Below are 20,325 nucleotides of genomic sequence, written 5' to 3' on the forward strand. Positions count from 1 at the left end.
CTCTCAACCTCGCCTCACACTCCAAGAACAATATCTTGGTGTGTGCGTGTACATGTGTGCGTGCGTGCGTGCGGTTCTCAAACAGTGCTATCTCTGTTACTTATCACAGGTACATATTGATATATATATTGTAACAGTCTAACCAAGCATGTGGGTACAGTACACCTATGCAACCATGCAGGCAAGGTTAGAATAGTCTAGAGCAATCCATACACTCAACCCTCGTTGACAAAGCACACAACGTTGTGAGCCGGCAGAACGCCTATTTTCACAATTCCCGGGCCCTCAGATTGTCAGTCAGTCATAGCCAATCGGAATGTAATCTAAAAATCACACCCGTGTGAACTGAGTGGTGTAAGGTCTTATATAGACTGATCAACTGTGGTCTGACGTAATGTCTGACGTAATGAAATCACACCCGTGTGAACTGGGTGACCATAGCAACCATGCTCATTTTTTGGTACGAACAGACACGTAAACTACGCAACCATGCTCATTTTTTGGTACGAACAGACACGTAAACTAACAAAGCCAGTTGTAGGAGTGGTTTACACCACTCAAAAATCAGACTGATACATCTTGATCACCTGACTGACTCTAGACTCTAATTTTTGTCAGTTTTGGACACAATCATCTGCTTTGGTTTCTAACAGGAGATCATGCAGGCTCTCATCTCAGAGGCAAATTACCTCTAATCTATCCCCCCCCCCCCACACACACACACACACACACACACATGATCACCACCAACACGCTCATAGCTCAGTCTGTTACGAGATCAAACAAAGAAATAAATTCATAAATAAAAAGCCTATCATAGATCACAGGCCTACCGGTTACTAAAATACTGATGACATTTCACAACACCAGCATTTTGCGAGTGATATGTATATGTTAAAGTAAGTGTTAATAATAGATAGCAATCATGGCATGTCTATATAATAAAGTAAAATAAAAAGCTACCTGTTTCAAGTGAAGTTTAGCAGAGACTCAGTCAGAGAAGTCGTTCAGACTGTGGTCAGTGAACGGTGAGGAGATCACATACTGAGAGACACCGCGTGCATCACAGCCAAATGTAGTGGCAAGGTGAGTTTAACGTTGTTTAACGCAATCAGGTAGGACATTTCTGTTTGGATGTATGGACTGTCAATCAGATAGGACCTTTCTGTTTGGATGTATGGACTGTCAATCAGATAGGACCTTTCTGTTTGGATGTATGGGGCTGTCAATCAGATAGGACCTTTCTGTTTGGATGTATGGACTGTCAATCAGGTAGGACCTTTCTGTTTGGATGTATGGGGCTGTCAATAAGATAGGACTTTTCTGTTTGGATGTATGGGGCTGTCAATCAGATAGGACCTTTCTGTTTGGATGTATGGGGCTGTCAATCAGATAGGACTTTTCTGTTTGGATTTATGGGGCTGTCAATCAGATAAGACCTTTCTGTTTGGATGTATGGGGCTGTCAATCAGATAGGACCTTTCTGTTTGGATTTATGGGGCTGTCAATCAGATAAGACTTTTATGTTTGGATGTATGGGACTGTCAATCAAAAAGGACTTTTATGTTTGGATGTATGGGGCTGTCAATCAGATAGGACTTTTCTGTTTGGATGTATGGGGCTGTCAATCAGATAGGACTTTTCTGTTTGGATGTATGGGCTGTCATTCAGATAGGACTTTTCTGTTTGGATGTATGGGCTGTCAATCAGATAGGACTTTTATGTTTGGATGTATGGGACTGTCAATCAAATAAGACTTTTCTGTGTGGATGTATGGGCTGTCAATCAGATAGGACTTTTCTGTGTGGATGTATGGGGCTGTCATTCAGATAGTACTTTTCTGTGTGGATGTATGGGGCTGTCAATCAGATAGGACTTTTCTGTTTGGATGTATGGGCTGTCAATCAGATAGGACTTTTCTGTGTGGATGTATGGGGCTGTCAATCAGATAGGACTTTTATGTTTGGATGTATGGGACTGTCAATCAGATAGGACTTTTATGTGTGGATGTATGGACTGTCAAGGCCAGAAAGCAGTTTTTTTGCCACTCAGTAGCTGTTCCCGCATAACTTCTGGGTATGAGGATGATGTCACGCATACTGCCGAGTGCCGAACACAAAGGACCATTTTGTTTTCAGGTTTGAGTTTGGTTGGTACACATTACTAACATCCTGTTAGTAAAGTGGACATGGTATACACGCCATAGACATGTCAAATATAGTTCACAGATTCACACCAAGTTACCGAAGTATGAAAATAAATCAGGGGACGAGTGAGAGAGAGAAGCTGCAATTCATCCGGTTCCTTTCATAAAAGCTCTCAATCGTGACGTTCTCTCTTGGTAGGTCATCTTGCCGTGCGTGAAGGGCAGGTATCTGTACCTGATCATATGCATGATCTGCCTCTTCATGGTGATGTAGACGAGCATGATGAAGTACCCCACGAGGACGGGCCAGTACGCAATCACGTTGAAGGCGTCGAAGCACGTGCAGACCATGGCGACGAGGATGGCGTTCGTCGCCGAATGCCAGAACTTGAACTCGGGCAGCCTCCTGATGAACGGGCGGAACTCCTCGTTCTGCCGCGTAGGGAGGGAGGGGTATTCGTCCTCGTCGAGCAGCGCAGGGTCCACCTTGGGCGACAGGAAGGCGATGAACTGGCTGAGGAGGTAGACTCCCAGAGCGTAGGTGCCCACGTACCAGCCCTGTAACGTGTACACTCTGATCATGTAGACGAGGAGTAGCTGTAGGGTCGTCGCCCATCGTGCCGCGCAGAACGGGGTCAACGTGTCCAACCACGACTGGTGGATCTGTCCGAGCCGCGCGGAGAGGGTCGCGGGTGGACTCCCGTTGTGGACCGGCTCTGAATCGCAGCGGCCTTCCTTAGACATTCTGTATAATGCTTGCACTTCCGTCACTTCCCAGCTCTTCTATAGCCTAGCGGGCTAAACTGACATCAGTCGTTTATGATGCATCTATGACGTATGACTCCATATTTGCAGACAGACAGACAGACGAAAACATAATCTCCCCCTTGCCTTCGCAAACCATAAAGGCAGTGTCAGTGGCAGTGGCTCAGGGGTAGAGTGCCTGGATGGAAACCGTAAGGTTGCCAGTTCAAACCCGGGCTCCCCCAGTGTCACTGTCGAAGTGTCCTTGAGCAAGACACTGAACTCCTAATTGCTCCCGATGTGCTGGTTGGTGCCTTGCATGGTTTCCGCTGCCATCGGTGTATGAATGGGTGAATGTAATGCACAATCTCTGTAAAGCTCCTTGGATAAAGGCGCTATATAAATGCACCATTTACCATTTACCATTTTTTATTGATACTGTTATAATAGGCTCTCCCTCTCTCTCTCTCTCTCTCTCTCTCTCTCTCAAAGACGACACTAACTCTGGGGGAGCCCGGGTTTGAACTGGGAACAGTGACTCTACCCTGATCCAACTGCCGCCTCAGGGGTGGGAGGGACCAACATAGCCTGGCCAGATTAATATCACATTTTTGCACTGTCAGCTTTGTCTGGCTTCCAGGCTAGGACCAACATCTAATGTGCTGTTAGAGCAATACTATACATTCACTACTCAGATCAAGCTATGCGTACTGAAGAAAAAATAATTCCTACCAGATACTACCTTCTTTTGGTCTGATAAACATTTCCTTTCGGCCAGAGGAAAGCTCCAACTTATTTTTGGTGAACGCATGCTATAATCATTGTGTTGGTGTCTATCCAGACATATTTTCAGGCGAAGTGGTGATTTAAAAAAATCCGAAGTGAGGGGCGCCTGCGGTATTGTTTAACCTCTTAAACACCAGGGGGGTCCAGGGTGAAAATCTGCAACATCGGAGTTGGAACCGGAGACCAATTGGGTCTCCATTGACCCGCTCAAGAGGTTATTAAAGTGCTCTAGAACCAAGGCTCTTTAGCCGACAGGTTAGCGTACTCGGCTCGTTTGAACAAGGTCCCCGGTTCGCCTCCCGGCCGAGGATCAACAAAATGTTCTATTGTATGTGTATGTAATCCAGTCTGGGAGTGTGCCGCGGGATCGAATCCCGACGGCCTTTACTGCATGTCACCTCCCCATCTCTCTCCCCATTTCCTGTCAGCCTACTGTGATTCAATCCCTCTACAAAAATAAATAAATAAAGGCGGAAGCCACAAACAATATCTTAATACAAAATCTTGGGGGCACGTTCTCATGTCTTTGAAAAATTTGAAATTTGTATTTATATCAGCCAGATCTTATGTTTCTCATTTACAGCCCTTAACAAACATTAAAGTCTATAGGCTGGCAAAAAAATACATCATAACTGCTCTAAACACGACGGGGAATTTATAATTAGGCTCAAAACAAACATTAAAGGTCCATAGACTTTGTTTGCCATATGCACGAGTGGGGTCCTGTTGTTTGAGGGGCGCTAGCTGCTCCTATATCCAGCTTGTAGTGCGTGTGCACAAACTTTGTCCTACACAAACATTAAAGGTGTATAGGGAAACGGTGACATTTTATTTTGAAGTTTCAGCCTGAAACGCTGGTTCTGAAGTTTCTGAACCAATCAGAGCGTTGCATCCCTCCAGGCTATGGGGTCTCAAAGTCTGTGACTTCCTGCACGTGAATTTCGTTTGTAAACAAAGTGACTGGGAGACATGCGGAAAAGCCAGCGGATTATTTCCGCAACCGCAACCTATAGTATATTTTAGCGTGATGATTAAGTTTAAAACAAGTAATACACTGTCTGGATGTCATCTTGAATTGGATTAAAAACGGAGTAGTTCTTTAATCAAAACCAGCTGTGGAGGAGGAATCAGGAAGCATGGGAATAAAACTGGTGAGTTTATTGGCTTTTATCGATGTGTATCTCTACACGTCATCACGCAGCACGTTTTCAGGAAGTAATTACAAAAATCACACCCGTGTGAACTGAGTGGTGCAAGGTCTTATATAGCCTGATCAGCTGTAACGTCTGGGTTTCCGAGGCTAGATCAGCTGTGGTCTGACGAAATGTCAGTGACCATAGTAACCATGCTCATTTTTTTGGGTCCCACGTACAGGTACACACACGTACAGGTACACACATACATAGACACAAGCTGGTTGTTGGAGTGGTTTGCACCACTCAAAAATACTTTTATGGACTTTTGATATAAAAACACACAGAAATGAGAATTTGCCCATTTTATTGGCATCCATTGTTAGGTAGGCTATGCCCATATGATGACCACGGATATGGTGTGAAGAACGTATTTCACTACGCCTTTAAATTCCCATTGAAAATGAATGGAGAATTTTACGCCATGATGACGTACGATGATAAGAGCGCCCCTCACTTTGTTTTAAGCCAGATGTTGGAGGGCCCTCAACAAGACAAGGCTCTAATATGATCGCGGTGGCTTCCATGGGGATCTCGGATTATAATCTATTGTATGATCTGATCTCTGACATCTATGATCTCCATATTTGGGCACACAAACATTTCAGTATTTTTTTTTTATTTAACCTTTATTTAACCAGTAAAAACCACATTGAGACTGAAGTCTCTTTTACAAGTGTGAACTGGCCAAGACAGGAGGCAAAACAAGTGACACAGCTCTGCCAGTAACAAAACAATACACAACAACAACAAAAAACATGACAGACATACAATGCTCATAAATACAGTACCCACTACTAAGAAGCTCAAAGGGAGAACAGGAACGTTTAGTAACGCGACCAATAAGGACTAATAAATAAATAAAAAAAACTAAGCATTGCTTAGTAGACCAAAAAGCAAGCAGACATTTGCTATACGTCAAAGCAGGAGCAATTCATGGGAAGTGTGCCCAGTAAAATCAACTTCCTTTTTGGCTTCAAAAGATGATGTGAAGAAGCCGGGACAACATTTCATTCTGCCAGGAGGGTTGGGGAGGGGTTTACCCCATGCAGGCCACATCAGGTCTGCCTGGGTGCCTTCATGCCTGTGTCCCTTTTATGCCCATAGATGGAGATCCCTGACGTCATCAGTATAATGTCCATATATGGGCATGACGGTTGGACAACTGGATCTCCATTTATCTTCACATAATGGGGACAAAAGGGACAAGACAGACAGATACAGAGATCTCCATAATATGGGCATAGCAGTCGGATCGGTGGTGTGATGTGCCTATAGCTATAGAGTCATAGATAGGTCATTGATAAATGATGATTGACATCATACTAACTAGATGATTGATGTCACAGACTGATCCATATAGTTTCATGTTAAAGGACCACTTCACAGGCTCACGGCCTGGGCTGTGGCTCAGCGGTCCAGGCACCTTGGCCGGTAGCCCGAGTCTGGCAGTGTGCTGCGGGGTTCGACTCCCGATCCCGACGGCCGTTACTGCATGTCACTCCCCCATCTCTCTCCCCCATTTCCTGTCAGCCTATACTGTCTGTCTCTCTATAAACAAGCTCATAGCGCGCCACCGAGTGGCACGCTACGAGCTTTTAGGTCTGCTATTTTTGAAAAATCGAAGAACGACTGACATAGAAACATAGCTTTTTCAGAAAACTGTCAGGATGTAGAAGACATTTTTAGAATCTGATCTCAGGTCAAAATGGGTTAAGCATTATGTTATACTTTAGCTGTTGAAAAATAGCTGATCTACAAGCTCATAGCGCGGCACTCATCATGCAGAATGTCCCATTTCAAGTTTTCAAATGTATTAAAAATCTTTTGAAAATAGCAGATCGGCTATTTTCAAATAGCCGAAATGAATCTAGGGCTGAAGTGGTTCATGTATGTTTTGTAATAATAATCAAAATCTACAAAGTAACTAGCAACTTAAAGTTAGCAAATAAATGTAGTGGAGTAAAAGTACAACAGTTTGTAGTAAGTATTGGAAATGGGAAATACTCGAGTACAAATACCTCAAAATTGCAATTAAGTACAGTACTTCACTCCACTGTGTGGCTGATAGATCAGCTGGTGGTTCAGAGTTGCTTCCGCACGTTGCACAACAACAGCATCACGCCAACCAACATCAGTGTAAAATGGGGGCCTGTGTATATTTGAAGGCCCTCTCAGAGGTCCACAGATTACAGGCTGGGAGTGGGAGTCTTCTTACATTAGGTGGAACCTTTTTTTCTTTTTTCCCCCTTTTTTTAAAACAATATGCCTATATGGAGCCCAGTGTGTGTGTGTGTAGGGGGGGAGTCAAAAGCTGTGCTCTCTCCAAGCTGTGTCTCGATGCCGTGCGTGGCGTGCACGTGAGTGTATTACCACTGGCCACATGTTTTCCAGCCATCCTTCTCGTTCCTCCTCCTCCTCCTATGTATTCATCTCCCCTTTGTTTTTTGAGTGCTGTCTGTCTGTCTGTCCGTCCGTCCGTCCGTCCGTCCGTCCGTCCGTCCGTCCGTCCATCGGGAGTACGAACAGCTGCAACACCGCCGCCAGCCAGCCAGCGGTGTTGTTGAGCAGCCCTCTGCACCGCTCGGTTCACACAGGTGTGATTTTTCATTTACCTGTGTGCTGATCCTTTTATTGTATTGACCCCTCTCTCTCTCTCTCTCTCTCTCTCTCTCTCTCTCTCTCAGTGATTCAGTACAGCACAGAGAACAAGGAGACGTGTGCGAGGTTCGAATGACATCATCACTTATCTACACTTGGGGCCATTATCTTAGTTTTATTCATTTGTTGGCTCTTCAATTCACTCATTCATTCATTAATTCATTCATTACTCATGCCGTCAGTTGGTTTGTTCTGGTTTCATGTCGGCGTATTATTCATTCATCATCATCGGTCTTTCCGTTCCTTCCTCTCTGTGTCGCTGAATCGCTTCCAGGTTCCAGCAGCAGTGTTCCCAGAATGCACTGTGCACCGACTACGCCACAGGCTTCTGTTGTCACTGTCAGCCCGGTTTCTACGGCAACGGAAGACACTGTCTACCTGAGGGTTGGTACACACACACACACACACACACACACACACACACACACACACACACACACACACACACACACACACACACACACACACACACACACACACACACACACACACACACACACACACACACACACTAGGGATGTCCTCGTCCTGCATCTGTCGATACCGAGTTTTCCCGATATTCATATTTTCATAGAACCCGTTTATGCCATATCACAACAGTACAATATCCAAAATCACAGACAATATCCAGTCTAATATGATATGAATATAATATTGATACTAGGGATGTCCGGATAACTTTGTTTTTGCTCCTGATCTGATTCTGATCACTTGAAAATGACCTGATCGGCCCCGATTTCCGATCACGTAATCGGATCGGGACAACTATACATACACACACCCACACGTGCGTGCGTGCATGCGTGTGTGTGTGGACATGAGAATGTTTGTGTTGGAGTTTTGTTTGGTTGGCTGTTTGCCTTGGTATTAGCCAACAGCCAAGCATCTTTCAAAATCAGTGTTTGTGTGTGTGTGTGTGTGTGTGTGTGTGTGTGTGTGTGTGTGTGTGTGTGTGTGTGTGTGTGTGTGCGCGCGGGTGCGTGCATGCAAGCGTGTGTGTGTGTGTGTGCAGTCTCCCAGCCAGCTGTGTTGTCTCCATGGATGTGATGTGATATGAAGCCCTTACCTCCCCTCTGTAATAGGAAGCAGCTGTATATGCGTGCGTGTGTGTGTGTGTGTGCGTGCTCATACAGATGTAACCATTGTGTAAATATGAAAGCACAAGTCCCACTTTTAATGAATGCAACAACGGTGCACCACTGCTGCGCTATTGCTCTGAACTCAGAGAAATGACATGCATGACAGACAGACAGACAGACAGACAGACAGACAGACAGACAGACAGACAGACAGACAGACAGACAGACAGACAGACAGACAGACAGACAGACAGACAGACAGACAGACAGACAGACAGACAGACAGACAGACAGACAGACATGCTAGTCGGGATGCTGAACCCCATAATTGCTCCCCGGTGTGCAGGTTGGTGCCTTGCACGGTTTCCTCCACCATCGGTGTATGAATGTGTGTGAATGGGTGAATGCAATGTACATTCTATGTAAAGGTGTGTGAATGGGTGAATGTAATGTACAATCTATGTAAAGGTGTGTGAATGGGTGAATGTAATGTACATTCTATGTAAAGGTGTGTGAATGGGTGAATGTAATGTACATTCTATGTAAAGGTGTGTGAATGTAATGCACATTCTATGTAAAGGTGTGTGAATGGGTGAATGTAATGCACAATCTATGTAAAGGTGTGTGAATGGGTGAATGTAATGCACAATCTATGTAAAGGTGTGTGAATGTAATGCACAATCTATGTAAAGGTGTGTGAATGGGTGAATGTAATGCACAATCTATGTAAAGGTGTGTGAATGTAATGCACAATCTATGTAAAGGTGTGTGAATGGGTGAATGTAATGTACATTCTATGTAAAGGTGTGTGAATGTAATGCACAATCTATGTAAAGGTGTGTGAATGGGTGAATGTAATGCACAATCTATGTAAAGGTGTGTGAATGTAATGCACAATCTATGTAAAGGTGTGTGAATGGGTGAATGTAATGTACATTCTATGTAAAGGTGTGTGAATGTAATGCACAATCTATGTAAAGGTGTGTGAATGGGTGAATGTAATGCACAATCTATGTAAAGCGCCTTGGATATAAAAGCGCTATATAAATGTACCATTTCCCATTCAACCGGTGCAGAGTTCACCCGCCACGCGGAGGTGGTGTTCCACCCCGGCCAGGAGCGTCTCTCCATCATGCAGACGGGCCGCGGCCTGGACGACCAAAACCACCTGACCGTGGACACGGTCCTCAGCGGCACCGTGCCCTTCCTGCCCCCGGGGGGCGCTGTCTCCATGGAGCCCTTCAGGGAGACCTACCAGTTCTACCATTCAGGTATAAAAATAAAATAAAAAAACACCCTGTCTTCTTTAAAAAAAAGAATTATCCCACAATTTTGCAACCCCATTTTTTCCACCCATTGTCAATTATCTAATGTAATCCTGGGCTCCACACCACACTCCCTCTGCCAACATTGGGAGAGCAACGGACTGACCTCATGCTTCCTTCAATGCATGAGGAGACCAAGCCACTTCTTTTCACCTGACATGCAGGGGGGAGTTTCCCTGGTTGGACGTAGTGCATGGAAGGAACACGTTATTTCAACCCAGTTCCTTTCCCCTCCATCAGGCGCTCCGGCTGGCCAGGGGGAGGCAGTTTTAGAGACTTCTGTATCCAACCCGATCTCACCCAAACACAATTCCATACACTACTAGAAAACCCCCAAAATCTGTACATATTACACTGAAATCCCATAGTTTTGTTTCTTGCGTTTTTAGCTATTTATGACAGGGGGCTATATGACATCTGGCCACAAAAGATTGCGGGGTCTATTGAATGTGAAGGAGGAGATGACAGACTGACATATTGAGCCTACGACACATAGTATGGCATCCCCCTAGGTTCCAGTTCAGACAAACGGAAAACATCTCCTGGGGTCTAGTAGGACAATAGTAAATGACAAAAAATAAATCGCCCTAAAACTTGTTCAAATGCCCCCACCCCATCTGTCAAAATAGCTAAAAACTCTAAAACGAAAGAAAGCAGCAAATGAAACAAAAAAAATCACACCCGTGTGAACTGAGTGGTGTAAGGTCTTATATAGACTGATCAGCTGCGGTCTGACGTAATGTCTGACGTAATGAAATCACACCCGTGTGAACTGGGTGACCATAGCAACCGTGCTCATTTTTTGGTACGAACAGACAGACAGACAGACAGACAGACAGACAGACAGACAGACACGTAAACTAACAAAGCCAGTTGTAGGAGTGGTTTACACCACTCAAAAAACATTCATACACATTCATACACATTCGTGTGAACTGAGTGGTGCAAGGTCTTATATAGCCTGATCAGCTGTGGTCACTGACGTAATGTCTCATTCTGGCCAATCACAATGCACCATGCTCATTTGTTGGTACGAACAGACACGTAGACTAACTGAAATCACACCCGGGTGAACTGGGTGACCATAGCAACTATGCTCATTTTTTGGTACGAACAGACAGACACGTAAACTAACAAAGCCAGTTGTAGGAGTGGTTTACACAACAAATATAAAATAAAGGCGAAAGCCGCAAAAACAAAACAAAAGGACCACTTCACCACTTTTCAACCTATCTTCATATAATTGGTCCTCACTAATAATCATGATAAAATGGCAATTTTTTCTACTCGGTCCGTGGCTCATACATGGGAGTGCAGTTCAGAAACCTAACCACCAGTAACATCATCGATGGGGAAGCGAAAATGGAAGCCATCGTTCTCACGATAATGCAAATCTAAACCTTTTTGTAAAAAAGAAAATCTTGTTTAAAAAAAATCTGCCTAACAATGATGTCACTGGTGGACGGGTTTCTGAACTGCCCACAGTCCTCCTATGAGACACAAACTGAGTATAGGAAAGAATTGTGCCATTTTATCATGATTATTAGTGAGGACCAATTATATGAAGATACGTTGAAAAGTGGCGAAGTGGTCCTTTAAAGAATATATTAAATAATTCTGCACTCCCTGAAGAAACTTTTTATTTTTTATTTTAAGATATTCTTTGGGATTTTTGCCTATAGGGAGAGTGGAGACAGAACAGAAACGAGGAGAGATGGGGGAGGAACATAGAGTATATAAAAGGATAGATACTGATCTGGCGAGAAGCTCCGCCCCCTCCGCTATTCATGTCAGTGGAAGTTGCTCAGTGGCGTTTTGAAGCACCCGGAAGGACCGTCTCAAAACGTCTACATCCGCATTGGACCACCACATTTTGGTGGTCCAATGTGGAAGTGCAACCGAGCGCTCAATGTTAAAGCCCAGCTGCACGGGGTTTCCCGGTCATGAATCCACGGGTCCGCCTGTAGTCCCTCCTCTTACCACTATAGGGCCCAGTGCTTCAACGTTGGAGTGCCTCACTGGCCCCTTGGGGAGAAAGGAGGTAGGGCCCGCACACCATTCTTTTGGTGGAGATGGGGGAGGGACATATACAGCCAAGTTCATCAGGAACGGGGAGCATTAGGAGCTTATGTGCCTGGACCGCTAGGCTGGCGGCCCAGGCAGGCTCTCCATAGAAACCTAAACCCATTATTTGTTTAGGCTATCTCTGAAACATTACCCGTGTAGTTATTTGTAAATGGCATAACCTGGGATTGTGGCACAACCAAGTGTGGCTACAAATCCCTAATAAAATCGCACCCGTGTGAAGTAAGGGGCGCTCTTATCATCATATAGTACATGATTCATCACATACATCATCTCATTCCGGCCAATCACAATTTGGGTCCTCGCTTTTGTCTTCAATGTTTGTGCTTACGCAATGTTTGCGTTTGCACAAACACTCAACTGGCCATTCATTGTCAATGGCATTCAATGTTTGTGTTTACACAAACCCACAAAGCTGGAGGTACGAGGGGATATCGCCCCTCAGAAACAGCGGGAAGTTACAAAAGTAATAGTTTCATGCATTAGGCCTATAGTTCGTGCTTTAGGTTCATGCGGTAGCGTTTGGGTCCACATTCTTTGTCTTTGTCTCTTCCTTCTCGTGAACGAGGGGACGGGAGGGCGGGACAGAGCGGCGCAGAACGTGCGGGGAGAGCTTGTTGTTGGACCAGGCTGCGTAGGCCAGCTCCATCTCCTTGTCGCTGGGGCAGGTGTTGGCGAACTCCTCGCGCGCGTAGGCGTTGTTCAGGTACCTCCACACGGCCGACATCTCCTTGGGGATGTCGAAACCTCGGAACTTCTTGGCCACGACCTTGAGTACGTGCAGCTTGGGGAGCAGGCTGCAGTCGGCCAAGGTCAAGTGGTCTCCGTCCAGGAACTTGCGGCGGGACACCTTGGCGCCGTCCGTCTCGTCGGGGAGCGGCGAACACAGGTACCCGTCCAGCTTCCTCAGTGTGTTCAGGAGCCCGAGTTGCAAAGCTTCGTTGTTCTCCGGCTTCGGGTTCTTGATGAAGGCCGAGAACCTGGCGAAGACGTCCACGCCGGCCACGTTCGACTCGGGGTGTCTGGCGGCGAGCTTGGCGAACCTGGGCGGGCGCAGGACGTCCTCGAGGAACTCCTCGATCTGGACCACGTCGGTCTTGAGGTCGCCGTCGAAGGTGATGAAGGGCGGGTGTGTGCCGGGGGCCAGGTCGCGGAGGACGGCCGGTTTCTTCGTGAGGTCCACCCTGGTCACCTTGAAGTCGACGTCCTTCAGCCACAGAATCATGAACAGCCTCTGGGAGAAAGGACAGTTCCCGATGCTCTCTCCATCGCTCCCCGCCTTCACGAAGAGCTCGATGACGGGTCCATCTGTTCCGTTCTGTGACGCCGAGAGAGACATTGTACCGTTTTGGCACTAGAGTGAACGTTTTACTTTGCCCTGCGTACTTTACTCCTTTGCTTTCTCTTAAGGCGTTGTGATGTTACCTGCTAGACATCCTGGACTTTGTATACTGATGAGCGCTGATGTCACTCATCTCCATATATGGGCATGTGACATCACACTCCGCTGCCCTTCCTGTCACAGACAGACAACTTGAACATTCCGGTTTTGAATGCTATACTGAATGACCATTGAATGGTCTCAGTAGCCAGCCGTCTCTACTGACCGACCAAGATCTCAGTAGATATGCATTCTGTGCGTTGATCATGGCTACTGTTTTGAGGATATGTTAGTCCGTCATACGTGGTGTCACGGTGCGACTCAGGGGATGTAGGACCCAATTGCAGAAACAGAGCAGGAGCAGGTCAAATGTAGGTGATTTATTCTCCAAAACATAGGAACACAAGAGAACGCAGGAGAATACAAAGAACACTACGAGAACATAACTAGGACTGAACACTGTAACAACATCTAAGATCTGGCAGGGAAGACAAGGAACTGAGGGTTTAAGTAGACACAGGATAACAATACACAGACCTAACAGACATAACAGAACAGACCTAACAATCAACACAGGGATTGGCTGGGAGACTAACAGGACACAGGTGCAGAAAACTAGTAAGATGAGACAAGACAGGAAACAGTAACTAGGGAAAACAGGAAACACTAGGACATCACTACATAATAAAAGGTATTCAACAGACAGATATCGTGACACGTGGCCAGTTAAGACTCACCTATGGCTTCCGTGTGCGGTTAGGGTTAGGTTTAGAGGTATAGGGTTAGTAATATCGGATCCGCCACAGCAACTCGCTCGCTTTAGCTCGCTCTGTGGTGGAGCTCATTGTTCAAGTTCGCTTGAGACGGCGCCCCTCCGCTGCCATCGAAACAGCAGCCGCGATCAAAGCACAGAATGCAGCTATACTGAGATCTTGGTAGGTCAGTATACACGGCTTCTGAGACCATTCAATAGTCTGATTAAATGGGATAATGTCCCAGCATTCTGTTGACATCATTCGAAAACCGCGTGCCAGAGCTTTATATAGTAGTTGTATTCCTTCTATAAAAATAAATTACGCCAAACTCTTGTGAGTGTGCAGCTGTGCTTCGTAGTTCGAGAGACCCGGAAAATAAATCCCTGTTCATTTTCCTCATAGACTTTTCAGAAAGTATTTAATTAAAGACGTTCACGCCGCGAACAAAGCCAACTCTTGTCGTGACAAATCATGACAACAAACACAATTTTTTCGGGCTGAACAAATAATTAGAAAGAAGAAGAAAACGGCACTTTTTTTTGTTGTTTTTCTTCTTTGTAATTATTTGTTTGGTCCAAAATATTGTGTTTTTTTTGTCATGATTTGTCACGACAAGAGTTGGCTTTGTACGACGCTTATAAGGTCTTTAAATAAATACGTTTTGAAATGTCTGTGGGAAAAATGCATCGGAAACTATTTCCTGGGCCTGGCGTCGTCATGAAAGGGGGCGGGACGCTTGGATCAGTGGTTGTCCAGAACCACCTCATGCCACATGCGACCCACATATATACCCATATATAGGCATACAGCATAGTATGCCTAGTTCAGGCCACTACGCGGCCCTCACATCTAGAGTTTGGCCGCCGCGTTGTACCCATCTGTCTGAGTCCGCTTTGTGCCTATAGATCTCTGTCTCTGTATCTACCTGTGTCCCTTTCATGCCCATATATATGGAGATCAATGTTCCCCTAACCGTGTGCACGGCTCAGGAACGTGCCGCGCAGAACAAATCTATGTAGTGCACATGTACGAACAACACCAGACAGATTTGTGTATTGTTAGTCGCCAACTGGTTTTATTATTGTTGTGTTACCTTGGCTGCCTTGACCACCCACGCTTTGCATCATAGACTATACACACGCACGCACGCACGCACGCACACACACACACACACACACACACACACACACACACAGTAAACAGAGGGGGGTTACCACATGCCATAATCAACCCCAAACAAATGTTTTCCGACACCTACAAAACTACTTACTACCTAACGTGCATTAACGGTGGCCCGACGGTTGTCCAACGTGAAACAGTGTGGCTGCGCCTGTACCAAAACAAACACATTTTGCGTCGCATATGGAAAGCGACTGAAAAATATCACGGATATAAAACATGGTTCTCCTGTGCACAGTGGAGATAATGCGGAGAAAACTGACATTCACTTTCTAATTGTGTCTGTCTGTATAACTATCTCCACAGTCCTATATGTCCCACAATGAAGCTCTCACTATAGTCCAGTTCTCTACCTACAAGGCCAGTCTAGCCTTGTAAAGCTACATTTATGTTATTCAATATATTACATTAGCTTTTCTAAACCAAGCCCTGTTGCAATGGTTATGTAGGCTGTTATGTTATGTAGGCTGGTTATGTATATGGCTGTTATCGTATTTTCTGTGAATTAACTATATTCTACCAGTTTAACCGAGTGATTCTCAGTCATTTTAATTCCATGGACCACCAAATTGATAGAATCAATCTACATGGCCAAAAAGCTGCTAATTTAACTCAGAGTGTAGGCTAGTAAGGCTACAAATGGTAGGCCTAGCAAACGCTCACACATTACAACTCAAATCTTTGGGGGTTCCTCCCTGGAACAAAATATTTTCAGATGGGGGTCAGCGGGCAAATACATATCATTTTGGGGGTCTTTGACATGAAATCGTTTGAGAACCACTCGTATAGAAACATTCTTCATAAGACTGTGTAGTGGTTAGGAGTCATTGTAGAATTGGGTAGGTGTACCGTGTACCCCAAGGGGTACTTGAGAGAAAGTGGAACTTTCAAGTCTTTCACTGCTTTTCTTTTGAGTGGTGTAAACCACTCCAACAACTGGCTTTGTACCCGTGTCTGTTCGTACCAAAATAAATGTACCCGTGTCTGTTCGTACCAAAAAGAATGAGCATGGTTGCTATGGTCACCCAGTTCACACGGGTGTGATTTCATTACGTCAGACATTACGTCAGACCACAGCTGATCAGTCTATATAAGACCTTACACCACTCCTTTTTGTAATGTTGTGTTCTTCAAGAGGTGGCTTATCGTTCATTCATAGCATCGGGTGGCTACGTCCAAAACGGCTATACTTTTCACTACTTGACAAACGGACCCAAACGAAATAAATACAGGGACACTTACTGTATATCATCAATGTACATTTATTTCATGTTGTTATTGTTTCAGAAATGCTTACAGAGCACTGCATGGGAATATAATATATACAGTCACCTTCACCGTTACGTCAATCTAATTGGAACTAAAACAAAATACATGCTTTGTCTTTACAATCACAGATTTAGACTGTTGACTGGCGTCCCCCACGGGTCTGTACTTGGTCCATTCCTTTTATACAGGAGCTACGGGGCTTTGCCTCCTGGTGTCAGTTGCATATGTCCCAAAAAATCACACCTGTGTGAAGTGAGGGGTCGCTCAAATCATCGTACATCATCAAGAATGGTTGGCCAAGGGTTCCCACCGACATACGTATGCCGATTTGCTCAGACACATATGACATAAATTCTCCATTCATTGTAAATGGCATTTAATGTTTGTGTTCAGACAACAAACATTAAAGGTATATTCAGTGATTTCACTTAATTCAAATATCATTTATTTTTTGAGTGATGTAAACCACTCCTACAACTGGCTTTGTTAGTTTACGTGTCTGTCTGTCTGTCTGTGCTCAAAAAATGAGCACGGTTGCTATGGTCACCCAGTTCACACGGGTGTGATTTCATTACGTCAGACATTACGTCAGACCACAGCTGATCAGTCTATATAAGACCTTACTCCACTCAGTTCACACGGGTGTGATTTCTTTGTTTTGATGTGATAATCCTCCCTACTATAGAGTGTGCTGACCATATAAGGAGTTCCTCCCTGTCTCCAGTTAACCCCTGGGGGTCAAAAAACCTTAGGTTTCGTTTTTGGCTAGGTGGCCAAGCCTTCATCCAATCAGGATAGACAGGGGCCTTCCGCCAATCATGATCGAGCGGGGGCGGGCCTTGGTGTGTGTGCTGTTGGCCTGTCGCGTGTCCCCCCCACTGTAGTGCGTGCATGTGCACATCTTGTTACCGGGGCGGACCGGGGGTTTTCCAAATCACCCAAATCACTGAATGTTCCTTTAAACACTATAGCTGTTTATAGGATAAATAAAAAAATCCCCAGTTTATATTGTAAACGTGATGAGACAGAAGGGTTGGCATGTTCACATGTAATGCATGTGCAAACAGTAGCCTAACATACAACGGAATGCAAGGCTATATTTGGTTTGGCCATGGTTGTCCCATGGGGTTCCAACCCCATGGGGGCAACACAAACATTAAATGCCATTGACAATGAAAGGAGAATTTATGGAAGCCAGCGACATGAAGATACAAAGATTCAGTCTACCCTTACTTGTCAATGGAAGCCAGCGACAGGAAGATGCATCCGACGTTTATGCTGAAAAGCTACAAAAAAGTCGCATTGCTATCTAGAGGCTACATCCAGAGCAACCATATTGGCTGTGTTTAATAGCTCATCAGAGACATTATCTGTCCTCACAAAGACACAGTGAGGAGGAGGAGAAGGGCCCGGGGAGATCATACAACAGAAACCCAGGGTAGAGAGGTTCAGTGAATGCGGTCTGGAAGGTGTAAATGTGTGTCAGTGACAGTGAGTCAGGGGACACACTGTAGAAGGACAGAGTCCCAGCAGGGCAGTCCAGATACACTGCTATTCTGTTGGACTCGAAGCCAGAGAGAGGGACGAGAGTGTCCCTCCTATTGTGAATGGCCATGTAAAGGCCTCCACCACATTCCAGACTCCAGGAATGATCATTATCTCCAAGCACACTATCCTCTCCTCTCCTGCTGATTCGACTGTAAGTCACTCCTATCCTAACCTCTCTACTCATCTTTACCTCCCACAGGTAACAGCGTCCAGTCAGACCTTCTGTACACAGAACCTGTGGACACTCATCGTCAAATCTGTTAGGATGATCATGGTATGACTGAAGCTCCGTCCCCTCTGGCCCCTTTGTCACCTTCCTGTTGTGGTCAGACAGACGGAGTGCTTTGCTTGCTGTGTTTGGGTCCAGAGTGAGACGATAGAAATCTGATGAGAAAACAACACAGTAAAAACCATTAAATATTAAAAAGAATAAGAGAGAGAGAGAGAGAGAGAGAGAAAGAGATGAGGGAGACAGACATGTGAATACTTATGACATTCACTGCATTTCAAAGACACATATTGTAACCTACTTTTGACTCCTTTACATTAATTACTTGCGCAAGCAGAGCGTGCAAGTAATAGTTTTCGTCCATGTCGCCGAAAACCAATTACACCCTGGCATTGGGTCCTTTAATCCACATCTTTATTACGTCATCATTGAGAGCTAGTTATACCAGTTATACCCTGACGTCATATGCTGCTACGATACATACGCATCAAACGGGGCGCAAAGTAACCACAGTATACCGCTAATCAACTTACAAATTACATATACATAGAGGCATTTCCTTTAATCCACCCGACACTGATCGACATATACGTCACCATCGAAAGCCGTCTCTTACCATACTTAACAATACTACTTTTTTACCTCCAAAAACTAGGTACGTAGAAAATAGCTAAACCTAATAATTCAATATTTCAAACGTTCTTTCACAGAGAAGCTGAGATTTGACAGTTTGTAGCGGTCGACAGTACTTGCGCGCTCTGCTTGCGCACTACAAACATTAAATGCCATTGATAATGAATGGTCAGTTTTGAGTGTTTGTGTAAACACAAACTTTGAAGACGAAGGCGAAGGCGAGGACGCAAATTCTAATTGGCCGGAATGAGATGACGTATGATGATAAGAGCGCCCCTCACTCGGGTGTGATTTTATATATTGAAAATATCACATCTACAAGATGACAACGTGTCACATGCTATTTCTTTTATTACTTGCGCAACCAGAGCAGTGGGTGGTCGTGCCGACTTTCTTTTTTATCCCACGATTTTGTAACCCATTTTTTCACCTCTGTGTTAATTATCTAATGTGATCCTGGGCTCTACACACCCTCCGCCAACCTAGTCACCATATATGGGGGACATGGAGAGAGCAACGGACTTGAACTCATGCTTCCTTCATGCATGAGTGTCCAAGTTGCTCCTTTACACCTGACAGGGGGGAGTTTCCCGGGTTGCACGTAGCGCGTGGAAGGAACACGTTATTCCAACCAGTTCCTTTCCCCTCCATCAGGCGCCCCGGCTGGCCAGGGGGTCGGAGTTATATACAGTACTAGATGTTGATGGTGACGTAATTAAGAAATGTATCAATGCCGGGTTATAACTGTGGCCAGCCGACCACAGTATAGTATATTCAACTTACAACTTACATACATGTATACATACGTTACCTGTTACCCAACCAATATTGAAACATAGCGTATAAGTGCGTCACCATTGACAGCCAGTTATAACCCGACTTTAGTATTTAATTTCAATGTTTTACAGAGAGGCTGAGATTTGAAATCATTTTCAAATGATCATTCGGAATCTAAACGGGAGCAAAAAAAACGTGATCCGTAGTATCAATATTATATCCATGTCATGATATTAGACTTTATTGTCTGTGATTTTGAATATTGTACTATTGTGATATGCATAAATGTGTATAAATATCAGATTGGGAAAAATCTGTATCGGCAGATACTCAAAATCAAATGAACGGAATCAAAAAACATGATTGGGACATCCCTAGATACTGTTCCCTAGAACAGTAAATTAGGCGGAAGTGAGGACTTTGCCTGCCATCCGCCTCCACGTTATCAGATCCAGAAGAATGCTTTTATCTCAGATTTTATTCCCAGATTGCGTTTTTTGGTTAAAGCAAGCTATATTCAACAGCCCATGACTGA

General features: G+C 44.9%; 3 protein-coding genes across 3 annotated transcripts in view; all 3 read right to left on the reverse strand.

Moving 5' to 3' along the window:
- Positions 1 to 2,293: 2,293 nt before the first annotated feature.
- LOC306932191 (protein RER1-like) lies at positions 2,294 to 2,890 on the reverse strand (the record flags this gene model as incomplete). Its single annotated transcript, XM_079513888.1, has 1 exon — positions 2,294 to 2,890. One exon carries the CDS (start codon positions 2,888 to 2,890, stop codon positions 2,294 to 2,296), a length of 597 nt encoding a protein of 198 aa, XP_079370014.1.
- A 9,637-nt stretch (positions 2,891 to 12,527) lies between these two features.
- LOC306932192 (chloride intracellular channel protein 4-like) lies at positions 12,528 to 13,358 on the reverse strand (the record flags this gene model as incomplete). Its single annotated transcript, XM_079513889.1, has 1 exon — positions 12,528 to 13,358. The coding sequence occupies one exon, from the start codon at positions 13,356 to 13,358 to the stop codon at positions 12,528 to 12,530; it is 831 nt and encodes a 276-aa protein (XP_079370015.1).
- Positions 13,359 to 17,318: 3,960 nt separating this feature from the next.
- LOC306932193 (uncharacterized protein) overlaps positions 17,319 to 20,325 on the reverse strand; it is a 25,690-nt gene continuing 22,683 nt past the window's right edge. Inside the window, exon 18 of the mRNA XM_079513890.1 lies at positions 17,319 to 18,535. Within this exon, the coding sequence (XP_079370016.1) occupies positions 17,970 to 18,535 (566 nt within the window). The 3' untranslated portion in view covers positions 17,319 to 17,969. The remainder of the gene's footprint in view (positions 18,536 to 20,325) is intronic.

Source organism: Electrona antarctica (genome assembly GCF_951216825.1).
Source record: "Electrona antarctica genome assembly, chromosome: 11".
Lineage (NCBI taxonomy): Eukaryota > Metazoa > Chordata > Actinopteri > Myctophiformes > Myctophidae > Electrona > Electrona antarctica.